The sequence below is a fragment of the Candoia aspera genome, chromosome 10 (assembly GCF_035149785.1).
Source record: "Candoia aspera isolate rCanAsp1 chromosome 10, rCanAsp1.hap2, whole genome shotgun sequence".
NCBI classification, from domain to species: Eukaryota; Metazoa; Chordata; class Lepidosauria; order Squamata; family Boidae; genus Candoia; species Candoia aspera.
Window position 1 is genome coordinate 4,081,301 of NC_086162.1, and position 24,827 is coordinate 4,106,127.

The 24,827-nt window shown below is 45.5% G+C and overlaps 2 protein-coding genes and 1 long non-coding RNA gene across 4 annotated transcripts in view; all 3 read right to left on the bottom strand.

Annotated features, from left to right (window-relative positions):
• Nucleotides 1-517: 517 nt before the first annotated feature.
• TMEM39B (transmembrane protein 39B) lies at nucleotides 518-13,215 on the bottom strand. The gene is made up of 9 exons (XM_063311788.1): nucleotides 13,124-13,215; nucleotides 11,294-11,482; nucleotides 9,847-10,066; nucleotides 8,752-8,844; nucleotides 7,726-7,880; nucleotides 4,806-5,142; nucleotides 3,666-3,853; nucleotides 2,430-2,550; nucleotides 518-1,011 (listed from the first exon to the last, which is right to left on the bottom strand). The coding sequence occupies exons 2-9, from the start codon at nucleotides 11,419-11,421 to the stop codon at nucleotides 775-777; spliced, it is 1,479 nt and encodes a 492-aa protein (XP_063167858.1). The 5' UTR covers nucleotides 11,422-11,482; nucleotides 13,124-13,215; the 3' UTR covers nucleotides 518-774.
• Nucleotides 13,216-14,917: 1,702 nt separating this feature from the next.
• LOC134503218 (uncharacterized) lies at nucleotides 14,918-19,380 on the bottom strand. The gene is made up of 2 exons (XR_010068516.1): nucleotides 18,829-19,380; nucleotides 14,918-15,599 (listed from the first exon to the last, which is right to left on the bottom strand). It is a non-coding gene; the product is annotated as an uncharacterized LOC134503218 (long non-coding RNA).
• A 1,285-nt stretch (nucleotides 19,381-20,665) lies between these two features.
• The window catches only part of KHDRBS1 (KH RNA binding domain containing, signal transduction associated 1), a 34,258-nt gene continuing 30,096 nt past the window's right edge, over nucleotides 20,666-24,827 (bottom strand). For both annotated transcript variants that reach the window (XM_063311912.1, XM_063311910.1), the window contains 2 exons: nucleotides 23,525-23,583; nucleotides 20,666-21,976 (listed from right to left, as the gene is read on the bottom strand). In XM_063311912.1, coding sequence (XP_063167982.1) covers nucleotides 21,917-21,976; nucleotides 23,525-23,583 — 119 coding nt within the window. In that variant the 3' untranslated portion in view covers nucleotides 20,666-21,916. The remainder of the gene's footprint in view (nucleotides 21,977-23,524; nucleotides 23,584-24,827) is intronic.

Sequence of the window (24,827 nt, forward strand, 5' to 3'; positions counted from 1 at the left end):
TCCCCACCAAGCGCTTGCTGACGTCATTTCAAGAGTTTCAACTCCTTCCTCGACAGCAGTGTTTCTCAACCTTAGCCACTTTAAGATGGGTGGACTACAACTCCCAGAATTCCCCAGCCAGCTTGCTTCCGGGAGTGGAAGTCCACCCATCTTAAAGTGGCTAAGGTCGAGAAACGCTGCTCTATAGCCTCCTCAGGACGCACAACGTCACCCAGCGGGACGTTCCCTTGCCTTTAAGCTGCCAGAAGCTCCTCTTGTTTCTGCTCCAAACGTTTGCAGGGCTTCCTGTCCTCAGGAACCAAGCAGCATCGGATGCCTTCTCTGGAGACGGTGGGGCGGGCAGCAGAGGAAGGACCGCAGCTCGGCTTACGGACCTTCCTTTTTGCTAAGCTGCAAACACTTCCAAATGCAGACTCCAAACCAGCCCTCAGGCAGCCCAGAATACCAGCGAGAAACTCTCGCACGACAGGGTGGTTGTTACAGCTCTTACTGCTCAACAAACCAGGCTGACTGAAACTGAGAGTATAAAAATAAGATATTTTCCTTACCAAAGCAAAACCAAACCAAAAGAAATGGTAAAAAAGACATACAAAGCTCAGGGCCGGCCTGACCGCATGATTCTCAAGCCCCGGCTCTGGCATGCTCCACGACCCAGTGAGGCAACGCTTCTCCTGCAGGGCGGTACAGGCAGCGGAGGGGCCACTAAATCCAGTCTCGGGTGGCCCTCAACAATGCTTGGGGGTGCTTCTCTCCATTACCTTCTGTGTGTTGCCCTCAGTTCAGCTTCAGATCAGTCTCTCTGGTGGCAGAGTAGGAGTAAGCTTTCCCCAGCACCAGGCGGTCCCGTAGGAGTTTGAAGAAAGCATAGTAGTTGCTGAAGAGGATCAGGGCCAGCGAGATGGTCTGGTGCCACTTCTCTGAGACAATCAGCGAGTAGAGCTGGTAGAAGATGACGGCCCCCTCGAGGAGAAGCAGGATGTTCAGGATCCGCAGAGGCTTGCTGAAAAAGAACTGGAGGGGAGAGACGTTCCTCTGCGTGAGCAGCCTGCAGTCCCTGGGGCCCACCGAACGCTCTGGGGTTCACGAGGGCACCGCGGATGTCCCCAGTCCAGGCACCAGAATAAAATCATATTATTTAACATTCATGTATTTCTTTCTTTATTTATACCCCACCTTTTTGCTCTAGCGAGCACTCAAAGTGGCTAGCCAAACAAAAACAGAATCTAAAAAGTTAAACGCTCAGATTAAATGGCTCAAATCTTGCAAGTTCATCAGATCTTTTGCCACTCTCACCTTGAATCTCCCAAGATTGCAGAAGGGAAATGAAAATGTGGCCCCTTTGGGGGGGGAACCCTTAAAAATACAAACGGTTTTTTACGTAATGCTGAAGGCCTATCAGTGCTGTGTGGCTCTCCTGGCTGTTCGGGTGGGGCTGAAAAACTGTGGATGGTCACACCAGGGGCTCTGCATAGAGGAGAGACTTGGGGGAACAGTGGCAGTGCCCAACAGATTTAGAGGCAAACCAGTGGCAACAGGCATTCTTTATTTATACCCCACCTTTTTGCTCTAGCGAGCACTCAAAGTGGCTAGCCAAACAAAAACAGAATCTAAAAAGTTAAACGCTCAGATTAAATGGCTCAAATCAAATTGTGCTTACTGACAGCCTTTTTCTGCCAACAATTGGAGAGCACCCTCCAACTTTCTAGCCAGTGATTTTCAGACCAGCTTCAGGAGCAATGGATGAATAACTCAGAAGAAAAGTTTACTGACCAAAACCAGCCTTTCACTGTCACAACGGGCAGTTGCAGAAAAGCCTTCACTTTCATGCACTGCGGTTCTGTTAACAACTCCCGATTCTTAACAATTCCCTGTTGTTAACAGCAGTATCAAAGGCCCTGCTCTCTGGCCTCTCTTTCAATCGGAAAGTTACAGAACAGCCTTCCTGGTGCTGGCAGAACTCAGTTCCCCATCTTCTCTTCTTAAGGCAAATGATGAAAATCTTGGCATGCTTTTAAACGAAATGAACAAGCCCCAGAATGGAAAAGCACCCTAAAATGAATAATAGCAGACAAAGGAGAAGCTACAGAAAAGTCCCAGCGAAAGTTTTCTTGGCTGGAGATCCGGACAGCCAACAAAAAGAACATCCTCTGTTCAAAGAGTGCTCAAGTCATGTAGGGAAAGCTGTCTCTGCAACACTCACCCAGAATCCCTTGGGCTTGAAAGCTAAGCAAAATGGGGCCTAGTAACCTCCTGGTTGGGAGACCACCAGGAAATCCCAGAGCGTTAATCCTTAGGTTAAAAGAAAAGAATCCCCCGAGGAACCACTGGCTGCATCCACACAGTCATTAAAGATGAAACCAGCGTGGAGGAAGGGCAGGACAAAATGGCAGCCCCCCACCATCGACGCTTGCACAAGGAGAGCAGCTTACGTGAAAGCGGAAGTGGGAAACGTCTGAAGGCACCGCCACATTGGAGTGGCCCACCGCTTTGTAGACGTTTTTGCTGTGTTTCACCAGCACCCCCTGCGGCCACAGACATTCCTCTGTCCATCTGAAAAATATGTTCAAAAGGCACCTGGAGGAGCAGGAGGAGAGACCGGGCCTTCCTCAGCGGCTGACCCTCCCCCTCTGGTGGCACTGACTTCCAAGGGTGAGGACAGAGGACTGCCACGCAGCACAGGGACGGTTTTCTTGCCGAGGAACGCTGGGCAGGCGTTCGCTACTTTATCATTCAAAAGGAGTGGATGCCTTTTTCCAGAGCCGCTGGGAGAAGCAGGAGGAGGAGAGAGAAAGGTGCAGTGGGCTGTCTTTCAAATCAGAAGCCCTGAACTGAATAGACAACCGTGCAATGAAGGCTCCTGGAGCCCCACTCTCCACTGTTGCGGAATCACACACAGGATGGAGGTACAACTCACAGGTGGGTTTAGCCAACACGCCGAGACTGAACAAGCCGGGCTTCCCCAACACAGACAGGTACAGAAAACGAACCAATGTTACGGACACAGACCCGCCAGGTATGGAATCGTGCTGGCCAGAGACGGCACCCGAGTGCAGCCGCAGCACGACTTCAAGGGTGCCGGAGAGCCTCCTTTTAGGTAGCTGCTGGTTGTTTTTTCCAAACCGGCCTTGCTCCTGGGCTTGTTACAGAAGACCCAATGCCAGAAGGCTCCACAGATCTAGCTGGCATCTTTCAAAGTTTCTCAGGCAGGCCATGGAAGACCCCATAGAAAGTGGGAAGTCCCTAGATATTAGGCTTTGGGAAGTCGGGGGAATAGAGGCTATGAGCAGAGGAAGGACCTGGCCTTCATGCTAGGTCAGGGGGTGCCACGTAGCATTTAGTTAGTTGGACGTTAAAAAAAATGGTCAAAATGTTGCTAAAAAAGCAGCCCCCAGGTCAGACCAATTTGGGCACATCATTTTACTTGTTCCTTCCACCCACATCTGCCACTGCTTGATGCGGCTTTCTGTAGCCTGGAATCCTCAGGCTTGCAAGTCCCAGAAATACCAGCCAGCATGCCCTTGGGCTGCACCAACTGCAAATCCCGAGAACTGGGAACCCTAAGCCTCCGAAGAGGATCAGGCGAGGAAGGCTGCTTAGTACGACCTGAGTTTCCTATCACCTAAAAGCACCAACAAATGGCTTTTTAAGAGACGGAGGCTACTTACTGATGCTGTAGCACGTTGGAGCAAAGGGATGGATCGACCTTCTGCCAGCAGCCCAGATGCGCCGCGGCCTTATGCAGGAGGTCGCAGTAGCGGGCAGGCAGCAGGTGCTGCATGAGGATGACAGATGTGCTGATGGAGACCAAGAGGAACAACTCACAGGACCACTGCTTGTCGTAATACTGAGTGCTCTGCAGAAAGGCAAGGGGAGACCAGGAACGAAAAGGATGAGGCGCACAGCTGCACTTGCGGAGCTGGACTTGCATTTCCCCAAAGCATCCTGGTCATCCAAAGGGCAGCTCTCTGATGAGCGGGAAATAGGAATTATTTTGGGAGGTCTAAAGCAGTGGGATTGGTCAAACTAGGCTGCCCAACGTCCAAAGCCCTTCCATTACACAGTGGCTTGGGGGAACAGAGTGCCAAATATGTTCAATCTTAAAGTCTGATCTGGAGAATGACTTCAAAACAGACTTATAAATAAAACCACAAAAGCATTTACAGGCTGGCAAAATTTTACATGTGAATCATCTGAAACTTTGCATATTGCAACCCTCTAAAACAATAAATGAGTCTGTACGACCTCCCTCACAGCATAAAACTAATTATTTCAATAGAGTTAGGTCTGGGCAAGTCATCTAACCTGACACCTAACTTCCCCATGACTGGGTCATGACCCCCAGAAGATCTCAGCGCACATCTGAGATCCCTAATTCTATCATGCCAAGGAAAAAGGAAACAGGATAAAACCTCCCGATTTTGACTACACAGAAGAAATTAGTAACTGCCAGAAGCATCTCAGTGAGTGAGTATTTATGGGGTCAAATGCAAATGAGGTTGGATTACAGCAGTGTTTCTCAACCTTGGCAATTTCAAGCTGTGTGGACTTCAACTCCCAGAATTCCCCAGCCAGCATGGCTGGCTGGGGAATTCTGGGAGTTGAAGTCCACACAGCTTGAAGTTGCCAAGGTTGAGAAACACTGGATTAGAGGTATTACACATGTCAAAATCAGATCCCTTCTAAAAGGGCCCATTCTGAAGTCAGAGCAATTCCCTTTGGGGATTGGCCCACCCGACTGAGAGTCCTGCCCCCTGCCCACGCTGGATTCAGTGGTCCTGCCGAAGCTCCAGTCCACAGCCACCTACCTTCACAAACCACACCGGGACAAAGGCCACATAATAGGCACTGAGCATGGAGCTCAGCAGCACCTCCTTCATGCGCCAGTTGAAATCCACCTTCAGGTACTCCACTTCGCTGCGGATCAGATCTGGGGAGAGGCAGCAGGCGTGGGTGGGCATGGTCTCCATGCTGTAGAGCTGCCGCGTGTGCTGCTTCCAGGTCTCCTTGAGGACCGAGAGGTAGTCCTTCCCCCTCAAGCCAGCATCCCCTGTGTCGCGAGGGCCAATGCTGGCCACAGGGGAGAAGAGGCCGGTCTTGCGGAAATCGCAGTTCAGCTGCAGGAAGGGGATGTACATGCCAAACCTTGGAAGAGGAGAACAATTCTGAAGGAACTTTTATGCGGTTCTCTCCCACATCCGCGGCACTTCCTCCAAAACCCAAGCAGCGCATCGCCTAGCTGGCATTTGGCTAGGAGTTCTCGGGGAAACTAATCTGGAACTGCTGCTCTACTAACAAAACTACGCAAACATCAAGGAGGAGGCTGGAAACTGGCCAGCTTAACGCCAGAGATTTGTTGGAAGTAACCCAAGAAATTACAAGTAGCGTAGCTTAAATACGTATTCTGGCATAAGGAGAAGGACTTATTAAAACAGTTATCAAATGTACAGAAGAGTACAGCTATATCATCACTGGCCCCTGGCCAAACCAGCTGGATCTGAAAGGAAGGGAAACCCAGCACCATTTGGAGGACCACAGATCCTTCATTCTTTAGTGCGTGAGGTAACAACTGTCGCTAAAGCTAGGCCCTGCCTCAATATATTTTAGGGATGTACAAGAGCGTCAACAAGTTTTGAGTAGGGGTGAACCAAGAGAAACACGACAGTTGGATTTTCTGTTTTTTCTCAGGTTCCTCACTGAAAATCCCTGAGCAAACTTAGCAGTCAAGGAAGAGATAAGGTACAGTTATCTTACTGACTGAAAATGGATTAAAGCGCCCAAAACAACTATGAATAAATGAATAGTTCTATGGGGGATGTAAGCCGTAGGGTCCCTCTGGGGTCATATTTGTTCATAAATGCCCTAGAATTACAAATAATCAGTGGGACAGTGAAATATTCTCACAATACCTAACTGATAACCCACTCATATACTCTCCCATACTCTCTCTCAGGAGCTGTAAAGAACTCCAAGATCTCAAAAAATGGTGCATGTGGGCATTAAAGCAGCACATGAAATTCAGTATAAGCAACTGGATCTAAAAACTTCCTAATTCCATACATGTACGAAAGGACTCTGGATAACCAGACTTTGCAGCTGCTCTGCAAAAGGTGATTCTTATGTTAAAGCTCATTAGAAAACGAACTGGAAAGACTGCCAATACGGGTAGTCCTCAACTTATGGCCAGTTGTTTAATGACTGTCTGAGGTTACAACAGCCTCACAGTGGACGCTTTGCAACCTGTAAAGCACTTCTGAGCATCCCAAAACACTGCACCACCACCCCGTGGTCACATGATTGCATTTTGGGTGCTTGGCAACTGGCTTGCATTTATGACCGGCTGCAGCGTCCCACGGTCATATGATTGCGTTTTGTGACATTAGTTTTCTGGCAAAAAAACGCCCATTGGGGAAGTTGGATTCATTTAATGACCACAGTGATTTGCTTAATGACCGCTGAAAAATGGTTGTAAAATTGGGTCTGGTCACGTGGTGACTCGACTTACAACTGCAATGACTTAGGATGGAAATTCCAGTCCCAACTGTGGTCGTAAGTCAAGGACTACCTGTATTGCCACGCTATGACCGCACCTGGACCACCAGGCATACCATTCTAGTCATCATACCTCCAGTCTGCTGTAGCAGTTAAGGGGCTGAACTAGAAACCAGGAGACCCTGAGTTCTAGTCCCCTCTTAGGCATGAAAGCCGGCTGGGTGACTCTGGGTCAATCACTCCCTTGGCCCAACCCACCTCACAAGATTGTTGTTGTAGGGAAAACAGGAGACAGGAACATTTGGTGTGTATTGATGGCATGGGGTGACGTATCATTAGTATGCTGGTGAGATCCATCTCTGTATCTGGGCCCCTGGCTGGCCAGAGTAGGGGGGTTGGGAGGTTAGATGTTATGTGAAATTGATGGTTACTGTGAAGTGTTTATTGGATGTGTTCTCATTTAAAAAAAAAGTTTTTACACTTTTGTTCATATCGTTTTGGGTATTGTTTCTAATGTGTTGTTATCTAATGTACGTCACCTAGAGCTGGACAAAAATGAAGTTGAGATGATAATAAAAGTACCGCTTCAAAAAGGATGTTAAAAAACAGAAAACAAGGGAGAAGTAAAATTCCCAGGGAGCTAGAATAAATCTTCCCTAATGTTTATATGCAACCTCTTTCCCCAAAGGTGGCAAGCATCATTTAGAACGATACAAATACGGAATTTCCTTCCACAAGTTATGGGGGCAATTTAGACCTTTAAAAGAGTTTACACAAATTCATGAAGCATAAGGTTATAATGTGGCGACTTCCGTTCCCAAAAAACAATGAATTGTGCAAACAGCAGAAACTTAAGATCATCATATGGGATGAACTGGTGGCTGAATCCAGTTTTCATGAACATAAAATGTAATTAATGTGGTGTAGAAATCAATGTCTCTCCTGAAAAAAAATTTCTTCCATTGCAATCCAGCCAAGGGTCATGCAGAGGGAGAGCCCTGTTAATCTGTGGTAGCCCAAAAATTAGGGGCTGGGTAGCATCTTTTTCAGCTAACAGGTTTTATTAAAAGGCATTAGCTTTCATGAGCATACAAAAGCTTATGCCTTTTAATAAAGTTTGTCAGCTGGAAAAGGTGCCACCATATTCCTGATTTTTAACCATGAGACTGTTTCATTTTGGGACTCTCTCAGAATCAGAAGGAAGCAGAAAGATGGGAACTCCTTTTTGGTACTCACGGGTAACACAGGAACAAGAGGTTGAGGAACGAGTATGATCTGAAGAGGTGAATTATCGACTGACACAGGCTCCAACCTGCCCCAGTGAGGACAGCAAAGCGCATGGTGACCAGGAAGATGGAGCGTGGCAAGGAGACCTTGCCAGTATGAGAAGCCTAAAGGGATCAAAACAAACAAACAAACCCAAGAATATGACTGCTTCTGTTTGAGAGGAAAATGAACAATGCTCCAGAATTCTAGGTGTTGATTTGATTTTTGAGGGATTGTAATTCCTAAGCATGGGGAAAGTCCCACTGAATTTAAAGAGACTTAGTTTTGAGTAAACCTGCTTAGGCTTGCAACATATGAGGCAAACACCTGAAGGCCATGCTGGCTGGGGGATCTGGAACCCCATCATCCCTGGAAAGAAGTCAGAGGGAGTGTTCATGCCTCCATTTGAATGTGCAACCTTTTCACTTTCTGAGGCAGCCACCAGACTGGGGGCTGGCCTGAAAATACTGGCAACAGGATTTTGGCCCATTTTCCTTGATTTGAGGGGGAGGGGGGCTGCTAAAGGATAGAAATGGGCACATTTTGCTTCTTCTATGCTTACTTCAGTATTTTTGTGCCTAAGACTGCAGCACTGAAAATTGACCATTTTGCACTGACTTCTGGCAGTGCAGCTCCTGAGGCTGTTCAGGAGCTAAACATGGTTCACTGTCTGCCAACTACGCCCAAACATATCCTCAAGGGAGACCATCCACTGAATGTCTACTGTTCCCATCTCCACTGACAGCACTTCACAAGGGAAGGAAAAGCAGGGCCACAAGGGAGCCAAACTTGCTTTTTCTGAACATTTTTTCTACCAAAAGTGCTTGACTGTCCCTGCTTACTTATGGGATGGCGGCCACAGTCCACACCCGCTGGCTAGACGTCTTGTGGAAAGCCCCTGGAACTATGAAAGCTACCAAGGGCAGAAGTGGTCTTGACATAGTAAGAAGCAGCCAAAGCACAACGGGAAGCAGTGACCTTCCCGCATCTCCTTACCTCTTTCACTTCCTTCACAATGGCAATGATCAGTCTCCTTGCCAGAACGATGGTGGTCACTGCCAGGACATTGAAGTCAATGAGATGAAAATTCTGCAGGAAGGAAGGAAAAAGCTCTAGTTAGCCTAAGAGCAACAATCTTACAAATGCTGAAAAGCAAGAAGAGCGGGTTTCCAGAGAGCATTAGGAAACGTAGGAAAATAAAGACCTGGGTATATCCACTTCTCTTAGCTTTGCTCAATGAAAGTCTTTGAAATGACCGTCACATGTGTACGTGTCCTCACAGATATACAGCTCAACACCCCGTTTCACATACAATGTCTGAATCCAACCATGTCTGACCCTGACCTTCTCTGGCACTAAGAGCAACTGATCGTAAAATCAGGAGCAGTTGCCTTGTGCATTTCTTCTTATTTATTGTAACAGCACCAATTCCAAAAACAGCTAGAGGGTGCCCCACTGTTTCTGGTCTTCCTGCTATTACACTTCAGGTGTCTAGCTACATGGAGCCCCTTTTCAGAACAGTGGCCAAGTTGGAAACAAGATGCCACAGACTTCCTCAGGAAACAACAAGATACTATTACAGCCTTATGCATCAGGGTCACCAACCAATTTTGGCCCTTTGTGTTTTGGAGTTTCTCTTTTCTGTCACATTAAAAATGAAAAACCACCTCTAGAGCAGGGTTTCTCAACCTTGGCAACTTGAAGAAGTGTGGACTTCAACTCCCAGAATTCCACAGCCAGTATGGGAGTTGAAGTCCACACATCTTCAGGTTTCCAAGGTAGAGAAACCCTGCTCTAGAAGGTTAACATTAACTTACAGATTGGATTTAAGAAAAATGTAGCTTTCACTTGCCATGCCACGTGTAGCCCTGATATATTCCTCAAGACTCACAGGCAGACCATACTTGCATCTACGCATGCAGGTTTAGTATTTGAGCTATTTGAAGTCTTTTAAGAAGAAATCTGGGCAGCCATTTTCTCCAACCTGGTGCCCTCTAAATGTGTTGGACTTCATCTCTCACAATCTCAAAGCAGCTTTACAGATGTGATTTTAAGATCCTGCACAGAAGCAATCAGACATGAAATACCCACCAATGAAGTGTGGGAGGGAGGGTGAGAGGGTGGGTACCACCACACTGTCTTGTAGATGTTTATGTAGTGGACAAAGAGAGCAATAAGATGGCAGAAGAAGAGCTGGAGTTCAAACAAGATGCTCCTCTCAATGGGAAGCTCTGGGATCTTGCAGTGCTGGAGGGGAATCACTGTCTGGGTTGCCAAAGGAGGGCTGGAAAGACCCGTCCCTGAACCGCTCCTACAAGGAGAAGAGGAAAATAGAACATGTCAACTCAAAAAAGGTTTGTAGACATTCATGTGCCTTACTCTGAAGGGGGAAATTCCACATGATGCAAATGACCAGTGGAGACCACATGATCTCCTTGAGCCAAGTTTATCTGAACAGTGCTGGGGACAGACCACAACATTCTGCCCACTTACAGAGGGGGACAAAGTGACATCCAAGTTCCCATCTGAAAATAAAGTGCTGTTCTGAAATCTTCGTAAGCAAGCGTCTGCAACTGTCTGAGCGAGCCATTGACAGAGGCTTACGTGAGTTCAGGGGCCTTAGTAGTTTGCAGGTCTTGGTGCAGCAATTTGTTTTACTCCCTCAACTTCCAGAAATGGGCCTTAAACCACTAATGCAATTTGGCCTTATTTGTACAAATCTACCTGTTTTCCCCACTGCTCCTTCTCCTACTGCTTTCATGCTCAATCTGTTTGTGCTTCCTCCCTGCCATTACAATACCCTCTAAAGACTGTTCAGAACTATCATCCTCTCTGTACCACCTGCTGTTAAGAGCAACAATAAAATCTTAAATCATCTTAAATCTTATGGTGCCCACGGTATATCTCAGAATAATTAAAACTGAGAGAATAGCCACAACAGAACAGCCACAGCTCTCTATGCACAGACAGCTTTTAAGATGCTCTAGAAGCTTCAGCTGGAGCAAACCTTTGCCGTGAGGATACTCTGCATCAACACACTGGTCTTCAGTAATTTTCCGAATCACCTTAAAGGGTGATTGTTTTAACGGCCTGAAGAATCTAGAACCAGATTACTTGAAGACAGCGAGTACCTGCATCAATCTTTCTTGGTTATAAAACTGACCATTTTTCAATTCATCATCACAATCGATCAGGATGCAGATACCAGAGAGAAAGCCTTTTTGTTGGTGGTCTTACATTTCTTTCGACAAGAACTTTGCCCCCCTCTCTTGTAGCCTTAAAGTGGGAATGGTTTTATTGCAAATCACCTTGTGAGGTCTTCTCCTAAAATATAGTATAGAGATCATAATAATTCTTAGCCAAGAATTATGTAAATTAGGCAGGGTTTACAATCCTTGTGGCTCACAGATACTGTCAAGGCCTTGCTCCACACTCCGATTGCCCAACAAATGGAAGTATTTAAATGAACTTCTTAGGCCTACTTTGGCTGGTTCATGTGACTCTGGATTTCACAGAATTATTTCTGGCACAACTATACCTGGTACGTGAACGCACACTAGTGACCGAAGAAGTTGTGGAATGGCTGGCACTACCAGGAGCTCCAGTTTCACAGAGAGGATTGCGGCAATAGGATGTCCGATTAGGTCCCCTTCTTCCCCCTGCCATAACCCCTGGCAGTCAAAGAGGGGCAATCCCGCTCCTCAAATGATTTCTTTGATTCTATGAACTGGAAATGAAAATTTTGTTAGGCCTGCCTTGTTCCTAGAATATCTGGAAAACTTTGCATTGGTTTACAATTTCAAAAAAGCGTATCATATGAAGGGTTAGTGCGCAAACATCAGATCTGCATATTGCCAAAACATCTTAGTAATCTGTACAAGAATGGAGAATGCAGCACCATAAAATTCTTCCTAAACTGTAGATGAGAGGTAAGAGTCAGGGCTACACCCAAGGCTCAAAGTTACAACTAGAGATTTCCTGAAGCTCACTTCAGTTAACCAATATATTACAGTACCACGTTTCATGTATCAGTTTGCCATTTCTGTAACACTCTTCCTTTACCTGGTGCTCTCCTGCTTCACTGTCTGGCTGGGAAACATGGGAACTGCTGTCTAATATATATCAAAGATGCCAAATTGTGGGAAGCTGCAATAGTGAGTTCTACTTCAAAAACAATCCCTGAGTTTCTTCACACAGACACATACACACCCTAATGATACAACATGACTAAACCTGTGCACCAATTTTGTTGAATCTTGTTTCGATTTTTGAGTATTTTGGCACTCCAGGAATATTTGCCCATGGGTCTAGAAACAGCACTGCTACATTTAAAAATTCAAAAATTCTAAAATCTCAAGTAGCCTGTTTTATAGGAAAATTCTGAATGGGAGGAGAAATTAAAGGAGAAAGACGCCGGTGTATGCTACCGATACTATCTGGGAAGAAGCGTGGGATGCAAAACGGACCAAAAATATTTACGATCGTTCATTCCAAAACATTTTTACCTCCTTTTCATAATGACAGGAAAATACCCCACAGCATAAAAGAAGCCATGCCATACAGCAGTGTTTAGAGCAGGTTTTTTTTTTTCAGACTTCCAAAATTCCCTAGCCAGCATGGCTGGCTGGGGAATCCGGGAAGTTGACGGCCACATCTTAAAGCGCGGCCTGGTTTGAGAAGCACTGGATTAGAGAGTGCCTGTCCACAGTTAAGTTCAGGAGGCAGGGAATGAGCTGTCAGCCAAGACGCCCCTAAAAGCGCCAGCGGACGGAGCACTGGCTCTTAAACTAGGGGTAATGACCCCCCGGGGGTGGCGTGGGCACGTCCTGGGGGCACGGAGCCATTCGTAATCCTCGTTGGTGAGTCGAGGATCCAGCTTGGGGCTGCCGAGACGCTTGTGTGAAACAACAGAGTCTGGGCTTTATTTGGGGGGAGCGGGGATCATAACTGACCCCATTATACGTGACTGGAGACAGGAAAAGGGGCGGCTGAGTGAAACAGCGGACGGAGCACCGGCATGGGGAAAGGAGGCAGCGACGAAGCCGGCCCGAGGCGCCCCGTAGTCTACCCCGCGGCCCCGCCCCGGCCCTCCTGCGGAAAGCGGGTCCTCGGGCCAAGCCCCGCGATTTCAGGCCTTTCGCCTGCCAAGCAAGGCTGCGGCCAGACCCGCAGGTCAGTTCCGGCGCGGCCTTTCTGCCGCGGCGAGGAACCGGGCGGACGGGACGGGACGGGACGGGACAGGACGGGGGCAAAGCGCCATCCTCGCGCCGAGGAAGCCGCGGGCGCCGAGAAGCGCCGGCGGAGAAACGCGAGGGCCCCCGCCTCCCCCGGGACGGAGCGGCCCGCCACGCCGCCGCCGCCGCCTCACCCATCGCCAGCAGGCCCGCTCGGCTCCGGCGGCCGCGGAAAGCAAGATGGCGGGTGCGCGGTGCGCGCTCGGCGTTGGGAAGGCGACGGCGGCCGGCGAGAGACAAAAGACCCGTCGTGGAGCGCGCTCGCCGGGGCGGTCACGTGGCCCGGCGCCCCGCCCCGCCCCCGGGACGAGCTCTAGCAGGCCCTGCGCGCGCGACGGTGGCGCTGCCTTCATTCTCCCGCCTCGAGCGGCGCCCCGCCTGACGGGGCCGTTTTGGAGCGCCTGAGCGAAGGCGACCTGGGCTGCCCCCGCCCCCCCCGGAGTCCGGTCTAGACGAGGCGCAGCTCATGGGCGCCGCTCCGTGCTGCAGAGATGTTCGCGAGGCCGCCAGCAGCAGAGCTCAGCTGGAGAGGCGCCCGAGCACACCCCCGAGCTTGGAACCCTGAACGGGATTGGATGGGAGACCACCAGGAAATCTCACAGCAGCCCCCTAGGCTAGGCAAAAAACATCCCGGAAGACCGTGGCAAACGTTTGCGGAGAAAACTGTACAGCCGTGTCCATGAAGTCAGCAGGAGTGGAACTACTTTTTAATTGGAGTTTTAATTCCTGAAATCATCACTCTCCAGCTGCCAAACGAGGTGAAGCCATTGCCTATGAAGGGAGGCTGGTTCCCGTTCCTATATAGCAGTTTCTCAATGTTGGCAACTTTAAGATGTGTGGACTTCAACTCCCAGAATTCCCCAGCCAACCATGCTGGCTGGAGAATTGTGGGCGTTGAAGGCCACAGTCTTCAAGTTGCCGAGGTTGAGAAACACTGCTGTATCCTCTTTGATTAGTGCCTATCCTGACAGCATTTCAGCATTAGAATTGGGATTTACTTCATATGCCAACACTTCCTTCTTGTGGATTTACTGCACAAAAATGGTTACAAATAAACACAACTGAGCATAGCAGGACCTTTTGATTTTGATTTCTGAAAAGGAAAGTCAATGCAGCCTCCTGAAGTATAAATAACTTGCCTCAAACTGATTAAGGGGCGAAATACAGAGCAGGAAATGTTGCCTGCGTATAACCGGAAATCACCAACAGAGCTGAACACGTTCTGTTTACACTATTTTATGTATTTATTATCCTGCCTTTATTATTTTTATAAATAACTCAAGGCGGCGAACATACTTAATACTCCTCCCTCCTCCTATTTTCCCCACAACAACAACCCTGCAAGGTGAGTTGGGCTGAGAGGGAGTGATTGGCCCAGGGTCACCCAGCCAGCTTTCATGCCTAAGGCGGCACTAGAACTCACAGCCCCCTGGTTTTCTAGCCCAGCACCTTAACCGCTAGACCAAACTGGTCTCACCTGCTCTCCTTTGGAAGAGTATTCCATCCTTCGCGCCTATTAATTTGCTTTGGGCATACTTCAGGCAAACACTCTCTTATCAGTAGAAGTGAGGGGCTGGATCAGTCAGGACTCAACATCTACTTTCTTCACACACACACACACACGTCCTTCAAATGCTTAAGCAGACTCAAACAGATAATACTTTTAAACCTCTAGATTCATGTTTCAAAGAGTAAATATTGCAAAGATTATAGAAGTGGAACTCTATCTGGTGTTATGACCTTCTACTGTAACGGGAGCTGTGCAGGAAAAGGAGAAAAGAAATACCACGCTCAGTTTCTGTGCTGCATGTGAAACCTCCTTTTGTTGTTTCTAGTAATCCTGAGAAGTTAGGAGGAACCAAGAACACCTTGGCAGGAAGAGTCCAAACATCCCATCCAGAATGGTTGTGGGAAAAGAATTACATTCATTTCAAACAGGAAGGGTGCAATTACAATTAAATCCAAACCTTTCTGTTACCTACCTGGTAACAATCAAAAGCGTTTCAATTTTTCTTATTATTTCTTTCAATACTGTGATAGATGATTTTGCCCGATCCATATGAAGGCTGATTTGAAAATAAAGTTCAGCCAAATGTTCATACGGTTGCTCCAACTAATTAAATGATTAACATGAAATCATATTTTTTTTAAAGTACCTTTATTCAAATGTACTGTACTATCATAGCAAATGAAGATGGATCCAAATCACACTCCTTTGTTCCAGCAGCAACCATACAAAAGAGTAATTTCTGGAAAGCCAGTGCGTTCCCTTAAAATAGGGAAGTGCCCAGAGCAGTTATGGAGCAACAAGTCACCAAATTATTCAGATCTGGTTGAAATACACTTACACAGGCATACTATGTCAGTCAGGCTGCAACCTGTTATGTTGTATCAGCCAAAATTCTAGATGCTCTCCAGCACTACCAAATTTACAGCCAAGACTTGGCTAAATACGCTAAATGGAAAGGACCACATTATCTCTAAAATAAGCCTCTGAAGTCCCAGTCCAGTACTAATATAGTTGAAAAGGATTGGAAGTTCTCCAAAGACTTGGTAAGAATATGTTCTATTATAAAAGTTGTTTCCAAGTCATCTTCTTGGATTTAAAGACTCCACCTGTTTGGAAGAAAACGGAGGAAGTTATTGAAATATATAGCACTTGATTATGTTTCAACAATTATATGCCAATGGTTCTTATATAGGGGCACAGTATAAGTTAATGTTATTTACAGTCAGAGCCCCAAAACCACAATATTCATGTTTCCAAGTTGCCCCTGAGAACTCAGTGAAAGCAAGACAACAACGTTGGAGGTATTTTTGTTCCCACTACGTATCGAAGGAACATGCCACTTTTCAGTTTAAGAAGTAGCTTGCTTCTTGAGACACACAAAGAACTCATAAGAAGAGAGTCTATGGTAGGAAAAATCAGGAGTCTCGGAGCATCTTTTTTGACAAACATTATTCAAAGGCATTAGCTTGTGTGAGCTGCAGCTATTGATTTCGAACAGTCATGAAAGCTTATGCCTTTGAATAAAAGGTGTTTGTCAGAAAAGGCGCTACCAGAAGTCTTACAAAGAACTCACTAATCCAGGGTTTCTCAGCCAGGGTTCTCTGGAACCCTAAGGTTACTAGGGGTTCCCTGGGAGATCACGATTTACTTTAAAAATTATTTCAAATTTGGGCAGCTTCACATTAAAGAGGTCAGTTTCACTCTTTATTTTTAGTTTAAGAACACTGTCGATGCATATATACAGGCCTACCCATGAAACAAATATAATAATTTTGTCACTTCTGGCCTATATTTGAGCCTGAACATGCAGGGGTTCCCCGAGGCCTGAAAAATATTTCAAGGATTCCTCCAGGGTCAAAAGGTTGAGAAAGGCTGCACTAAGCTATAGATTCTTCCGTTCATGATTAAAGGGGAACAGCTCTGTTAACTGTGGGTTTTTAGAGATCATTCCAGGCTATGGCCAAAAACTCCAAGAACAGGCACAACAAAATAGTGGCCACCTTTAGAAAAAGGTTCATAAACCACTGGTATGTATAAAATATCTGTAGCTCTGATGTTCACATATTAAAGTCCCTTTATATTGCTCTGCTTGTACTCTGTGGCCTGTCTGAGAAAAAAAAAGTCCACACTCTCACATTCTGAAGTTTGTTCTGCAATCTGGGGTCCTTCATGTTTGTGTGTTGGAAATACAATTCTCACAGTTTTCAGGCAGCCAAGATGTTTTGCCCATTTTGTTTTAAAGGTATGCTTCGTCTGTATGGTGTTTAGGCACATAGTTTTGTTTCACTGTCCTGGGCTAAATAATACGGCGTCAGCTCCCAGCACTTGAGTTCTTCTAACTGGGAGCCCTTGAGGTCTTCTAGACAGACTGCTCAGAAATGTCAAGAGCTGTCCAATTGTACTTCTGCTCTTTAAACAATTCACTAGCCCATTTCAAGCTCTGAATGCCACCTGTCATACCTCTTCACTAAGATGTGAGAGAAAAAGGGAGCACGCTTTCATCACACACTAGAAGGAGCTTCTCTGCTGTTGGTTGAGACTTGACACCCACTAGAGATGACATTCCTGAGTCCAAGCTGTCCCAAACCCAAGTCCATGCACTTTGCTGTGCCACTGGTCCCACGGCTACTTGCTTCTCACCAGTCTTCTAAGGAGTACCTGGCACATTGGCTTAGAGCAGTGTTTCTCCAACCCTGGCAACTTTCAGATGGGTGGACTTCAACTCCCAGAACTCCCACCAAGCTGGCTGGGGAATTCTGGGAGGTGAAGTCCACCCATCTGAAAGTTGCCAGGGTTGAGAAACACTGGCTTAGAGCCTGAGGTTTCAAAAAAAGGAAAGTGGGTGGGCACAACAGCAGAACCCAACTGCCGAGCCCAGTTCAGCCCTTTCTGTCTTTTTAGCTGCCCCGTCTCGTTTTCCCAGCTTTAAAAAACAGTGCAGTTTAGCCACCCAGGCCGCCCATATGGCAGTCCGTGCATTTCACTGGCTTTCCAGTGAGAATTGTCAGCAATCGACCTGACAAAGATGATGACAAGAATTTTGAAAGAAACGATGAAGAGAGCACGAGAAGGCAGAGGCTAGAACTTGGATGATGATGGGCATTTTGGGGTTTAATTCTGGTTATTTCTGGTCATGTTTAATTGTTTTTTAAGTGAGATTGAACTTTGATTATTTGAAGAAAGGAAATAGAGGGAATTGGTTTAAATGGGGAGGAGAGTTTCAGCTTGGATGTAATGGACCTAATTTGTAATATTTATGTTATTTCTGATAACCCTTGTGTTGGCTGTATTTTAAGAGAGAGTGATAAGCTGTTAATGTTGACTATACTTGTTGGAGAAGAAGGGGGAGGTTTCTTTATGTTTTTTCTTCTTTTTCTCCCCCCCTTTTTATTTTTCTGCACTTTTTTACTTAATTTCACATTTCTTTTTTAATGTATTTTTCTATTTTGTAGTTGTCTAAGTTCCGTTTGTATAATATACTCTTTAATAAGATTATCGGTAAAAAAAAGAGAATTGTCATCAATCCTTAATTTTCAGCTACCCCTGGAATCTTAGGCAGAACCAAGTAAGGATTTTAAAAAATGCAAACAAGGTGGGCAGTGCTGGCATTGTTTGTACGAATCAGCTTGAAGCCTTGCAGCAGAGCCCTCTGTGGACCGGGGGAATCTTGTGGCCACCCAGGTCTATCCAGCACTGCCAGCGATCAGAGATGATGGAGCTGGAGACCAACAAGATCTAGTGGGCCACAAGCATCCCAATCTGAAGAGAGAACAGAATGAAGGGTAAGGATGCACCTATACAATTATGTAGCAATGCATGTGCGAAGTCTGGTGCATAAGCTCCGTCTTCAGCTTTTTCCAGAAGGCAGACAATTTAGGGAAAAAAGGAATCTCCACTGAGAGGCCATTCTTGACAGCAAGCCCCATCACCAAAAAACAGTGCTTCTGGGCTTCTGCCGCCCCCCCCCCCGCAAAAAGGGGGACAACCCACTGCTTCTCCTAGCAAGAAGAACTCGATTATTTGACGACAACCTAGTGGTTAAGGCACTGGGCTAGAAACCAGGAGACTGTGAGTTCTAGTCCCACCTTAGGCACAAAGCCAGCTGGGTGACTTTGGGCAAGTCCCACTCTCTCAGCCCTGGGAAGCAGGCAATGGCAAACCACTTCTGAAAGAAACCTGCCAAGAAAACTGCAGGGACTAGTCCAGGCAGTCGCCAAGGATCAGACACAACTGAACGGCAAAAAAAAAAAAAAAAGACAAGCGAAAGTAACCTATACAAGCTGCAAGAATATTGTTTCAAAACCAGACAAGCACAAATAGATAAACAACATACCCAACCTGTTCTCATCAAGTGCCATTTTGGTCCATACAGCAGAGCGCCACCTGCAAATGGAGAAAAAGGGTAAGTTTCCTCACAGCTACACACAATTTGAAAGAAATGTTGACATAACTTTTGCATGCAATTTAAACACTGCAGGGAAAGGAAACATGCAACTTAAAACCTAAAAATGGGCATTTTAAGATAGTGAACAACAATAATGGGTCAATAAGGGCTGTTTTTACTTGGATAACTGAGATTTTGTTGGTAAACACAGAGGACTAGCTACATCCATATTTATATTTTAAGATTTAATTCTTTTTGCTTTTGCCCAAGGTTACGGTTCATTACATTGACAAAAGAGCACAAGTATTAAAACATTATCACTAATTTATGCAGATGCAAGTGGATATATTTTAAGTATCTATTTTTAAAACATCTTTTTTTCTTTTTACCAACTTTTACATTAAAATTAACATTTGAAGAACTTCTTCAGTACTAAATAGTTTATGCAAGTTGTCGTCACAGTTTATGTAAAAGAAATGTGCTATTAAAATCAGACATTTAGGTTACCTTTTGAGTTTTTCGGTGCATGTTAGCTTTAAGACATCCTGAATTCTCCTGCGATAATTTTCCTTTAAAAGGGGGGTTTGGGCGATCTTTTCATCAAGCAAGACATTAAGCCCTGAAAGCTGACTCCAAACCGTTGCGGAAAATTCAGTTATTTACATTTTTTTAAAATAACAATCTACAAATACAACCTTTTGTTTGTTTGTTTTTGGTTTTTAAAAGTAATTTCCCTCAATCATGCACTTCTATGAGCAATTTGACAGTAACAGTGGATTTTTTTTTCACCCCCAAGCAGTTCCTCCCCAATGAAAATCCGATTTTAAAAAATGGCCAAGAAGGGAGCAGAGAAACGAGCCGCGGTTCTACATAGCCGCCTATTCTGTTTTTGGTCCAGGAACGAACAGCCACTTAGCCTTATAAGCCGATGGTGGCTCAGATTTCTCCCAGAGGGACACGGTTCCCTTTCTCCTTGGAGGCAACAATTCAGTGATCAGAGGCTGTGCGGACTGGCCAGCTTTGCAATGTTTTGTTTTATGCCACTCTCCTTGCAGGTCACAGCTAACCATCCGCCTGCACCCCGCATACGCCACTACTTCTGTCCGTTAAGAGCTCTGGGTCCCAAGGAAGATCATCCGAGGCCTCTTTTCTTTCGGCATGAAAGGGCTTTTAGTTTCGAGGACATGGCACAACTTGGACAATGGTCCGGGTCAACCGTCCCAGGGTTTCTGCGGGGGGTGCAGTCCACAGGGGACACCCCTTGAGCCAGCAGCCCCAAAAGGAAGGGAGCTGATGAAAGGATGGGGCCGTGCCCTTTTGAAATCAACCCTAGCTGCAAGGAGGCGGCACAGGCATCGCTGCCTGCGGGTGGGAGGCCGAGAGCCGGCAGAGAAAGACAAGGCTTTCCTTGGCCAGTGCCCTCCAGAATGGCTGGACTACGGTTCTTACCACCCCCAGCTTGGGGATGAAGGAAGCCATAATCTAGTACTTCCCAGGAGCAGCAGGTGGAGGGAGGGTGAAAGAGACCATTTACACAGCAGCCTGCAACCTTGTTCAACTTCCAGGGGGTGAAAAACAATTTTGTTTTAAAATTACGCTCACTTGGCTTCATAAAGTTTTAAAGTCTCAGAGTATACCATTTTATCTCTTCTGATTTTAAGTCTCTCGCTTTTTTTTTTAAGAAAACAGACCATGTTCTTTAACATTAATTTAAATTTTATTGAAAGAGGAAAATCTATTTTACTGCTTGACCAGAATTAAAAAAAATGACAATTCATCACATTTACTTTGATTAAAAAAAGGACTAAACTTTATTGACAAACTGCTGCAGACACCTTGACAAATTTTAGCTACCTATTTCAGCAAGCTTACACATGTAGTAGCATTTAATCTTCCAAGAACAAAACGGGAGGACAGTGTACAAATCTATGTACAAAATAAGCTCTCCTTGGTTTTTCAGCTGCAATGTCCCTTTTTAACATAATGCAAGTGTTGAGACACACAAACATGTCACTGGAATGGCCAAAAGCTTGACGGTGTTGCCAATTTTAAGCCTGAGCTATATTATGTACTGCGAACACTCATGTGTTAGCTCTTCATTAAAGAAAGAAAAAAAGACACAATGCACAGCTACTTATTTAATACTTCCTAATATCAAAACACTGGGCAGTTAGAGCAATATAAAATTACAGAGCAGCTAGATGTCCACTTCTCTTAAAATGTCTTCATGCACAATTAAGCTAAGAACACCTTTCGCTTGAAAACCTCTGCCGTTAGCATCTCCGCATTTGGGACAGATTTCAATACCCACATTGGAAGAGTCATTCTACAAACCTAATTTTTTTTTAAAAAAGTTAAATCTACTGAAGAAAAAAAGTCCCACCATTTAGTTTGTTATGGAGGATCCTTTCTATTGACGTTTAAATTTAAGATTAATCAAGCAATTTGCTGTTAAGGGCAAAATTTTGACATTTGACCTGACTTTTAAACTGTGGCAATCACTACAGTTACCTTACGTTTTAATTCATAAAAAAAAAACAACCCTGAATTTTGAAATGTAGCCTACTTTGGGATTCTGCAACTAGAACTTTTATGGGTTGCCTAAAAAACAAAACAAAAAAAATTTAAAGATTAACAAACTTTAATTCCATAACTGTTAAGCAAGCATTTCACTTTGGAAACTAACATTTTATCTCAACGTTTTCTTTTTAAAGGTACAGTTGTTTTTATATATCTAAACAGAGAAAGAAAAGCAGTCTACACACTCAAAAGTTGAATTCAGTTTTCTAACTCTAACTTATTTAAAATACTACATACAGAAGCAGAATGTAGGGTCAAGTGGTAGGGGAGGATGGAGGTGGGAGAAAAAGGGAGCCAGAGAAAAATCAGGGAGACAATTACTTGTCTGTTGTGGTAAAGCAAGAGGAATCCTGGGAGACACTAGAATCAGAAACAACTGTTTGTTCAAAAGGGTGATTTGCCCTTCGTGAATGTTTTAATAGCGTCCGTAGGGGTGCTCCCTGTAGGCTCCCTTCACTGGCCTAGCAGGAGGGGCCTTGAGAGAGGGCCTGGTTCCATTCCAGTCGTCTTGACCTGCAGGAAAGAAGACACATTTGCCCACTTAACCAAGAGAAAAGGGTAGCAATTTGGGGGTTCAAGAATTACATTAATAATTGCTCCCCTAAAGAGATTTCGGGATGCCACTAAACGGTGTCTTTTCAGGGTGATCCACGCATTGAGTGGCATTTAGCACTGGAAAGCTTCTATGACAGGTTCCTCAACCTTGGCAACTTTTAAGATGCATGCGCTTCAACTCCCAGAATTCCCCAGCCGGCATGTCCCTCAGTTGAACTATGCATTCTGTCAGGACAACCCTACACAGAATTGACCAGACTCTATCTACTTCTGCTCAGAAGCAGTTTCTTAAAGAAAGAAGTATGTGTCTCTTCACATTAGCTGTGTGCAAAACTGTTCTGCAGATGGTCTAATACAGTGTTTCCCAACCTCGGCAGCTTTAAGGTGGGAGGACTTCAGCTCCCAGAATTCCCCAGACAGCCATGCTGGCAGGGGAATTCTAGGAGTTGAAGTCCACCCATCTTAAAGTTGCCGAGGTTGGGAAACACTGCTCTAATAGTTTTGTGGAAATAAGCCTCCTGGAAATGTTCCAGATCAGCAGAATGGTGGACTCTGCACACCCCTACTCTGCTCATACCAGAACACTTTAACAGGGAGGTTTAAACGCTGCTTTCAAGTGTTCACCCAACCATTTTGTTTTTCCTTTAAGTGACATACTTAGTATGTTACATCCTCCCTTTAGGAATTAAGGTGGCTTGTATGGAGCTTAAGAGCTGCAATTACACTCACACCTGCTTAGAGTCAGCAAAGTGACTGTTTTGTGTGTTCTCGTAGGCCCAAGAAAAGATGACACAGGAGGGAGCAGTCCTTTTCACCCAAACGAAGCACTTAACAGGAGGAGGCGGAGGCGGAGGAGGAGGGAACCAAAGGCTTAGGAGGGTGAAACAGAAAGAAGGTGTTTCTGTTTCCCTCATCTTTCCATTGCCGAAACTCCAAAAACTACATTTTAATTTCAGCAGGATTCTGGCAAATATCCCCAAAATGAATACCCCATGGACAAACGACCTGTGCTAGAATCAACACTGCTGTTTCCCCGCAGTGCTCCACAGATCTTATTGTCCTCGTTACGGCTGCAGGGAACCAGGAGAAACATCTGCACCTACCAAGCTAATTGACAGAAGCACATCTGGGCCCAGTGCCCAGAAAGACGCAGGCCCTTTGGGTGGACCCCAGAGCCAGCCTGTGACGTCAAAGGGCACAGACGATTGGGGGGAGGGGTTTCTGTGGGGAGGTGAAACAAAATGGAAACTGTGTTGAAAAATACCCTGAAGTTTGGTATTGTCCAATCTGGGATAAATTTCAGATGGAAGTTTTTGTATAAAGCCCTGAAGCTGCCATCTTCTACTACAAGCATGTTCTCAAGGTGGTCCCTAAAAACAGCCATCAGCTCAACGTAGGGCCTCCGTCTGAGTGGACTGCAAATCATCTGATGCCCAAATCCAGTTAACGTAATAAAGCTTAGATCCGTATAATTACTGTATTCCTCTGCCCTGACCGCAGACGTACCATATGCCTCGTAAGATTCTTGAGCTTCACCATGTCCATAGTCGTAATATTCTGTTTCCCTGCAAAAGCAAGAGGAGGCAATATTAATCCTCGAAGTGGGGTTGATCTTTTCTAGACATTATGCTGCCGTTACTCCAAATCACCCAACCTGAGGCTTTTGCAAACACTTTTTAGTAAGGCAATGAAACAGTGGGCTAGGTTACCAGCTTCAGTCCTACCCATGTGTGTGGAGCGGTCCCTGATAATGAAATCATACCCATCCACCGTGCCACATTTGGGCCAATAGGTGACATTTGTAACCAAAGGCCAATTTTATCCAAACATATGGTGCAAGGTCGTATCTACAAAAGACTTCCTTAAAAGCCAGCATTGTTGCCTGCATCCCACTAACCAAGAAGTACATGCAGTTTACTGACATAGTGAACAGCAGAAAGCTATACACACATACGGTGAAAAATTAAGAGCAAGATTAATTTGTGTAGCTTGGCAGAACGTTCACCAGAATTAGAAAAACAGGTAGAGAAATTTTAAGAAGTGCAGACACAGACAAAAATAGTACTTAGCTTATTGCACAAAATAGACTGAAACAAGTGAAAACAGATGTGTGCTCCTGCTCACTTCGTTATATGGAAATAAGAACCGGGTATGTCGGGAGAAATACACAAGCTGGATGCAAGGAGGAGTTATTTAACAAGTGTGTGTGATAAAACAAGGAGAAACAGGGCCAAGGAAGCATGGGTGCTGAATGAAGGTGGGCTGAATACACGAGTGACCAACCAATATGAAAGTACAGTGGTGCTTAAAAGTTTATGTACTCTTTTGAATTTTCAGTATTTCTGCATAAATATGACCTAAAACGTGATCTGTTCTCCACACAGGTCCTAAAACTAGATAAAGAGAACCCAATTAAACAAGTGAGTCAGAAGCATTACACTTGTTCATTTAGTCATTGAGGAAAATGACCCAAAGTGACATATCTGTGTGTGGCAAAAGTATGTGACCCTTTGCTTTCAGGAACCGGTGTGCCCCCTTGGGCAGCAGTAAGTGCAACTAAATGTTTCCGGGAACTGCTGATCAGTCCTGCATGTCGGCTTGGAGGAATTTTCGCGCCTTCCTCCTTATAGGACAGCTTCAACTCAGGGATGCCGGTGGGCTTCCTCGCATGAGCTCCCTGCTTCAGGTCCTTCCACAACATTTCTATAGGATTAAGGTCAGGACTTTGACTTGGCCATTCCACAACATTAACTTTCTTCTGCTTCAACCATTCTTGGTCGTATGACAAGTGTTTGGGGTCTCCTTGCAA

Bases quoted from the DNA above. Each gene is read 5' to 3' on its own strand.
- TMEM39B (XM_063311788.1), bottom strand. From the start codon at position 11,421: ATGGCAGGGGGAAGAAGGGGACCTAATCGGACATCCTATTGCCGCAAT. The intron at 10,067-11,293 runs GTATAGTTGTGC...TTCTCCTTGTAG, and splicing joins AGTGTGCGTTCACGTACCAG to GAGCGGTTCAGGGACGGGTC. The intron at 1,012-2,429 runs GTAAGCTGCTCT...TCTCCCCTCCAG, and splicing joins TTTCCCACTTCCGCTTTCAC to TTCTTTTTCAGCAAGCCTCT.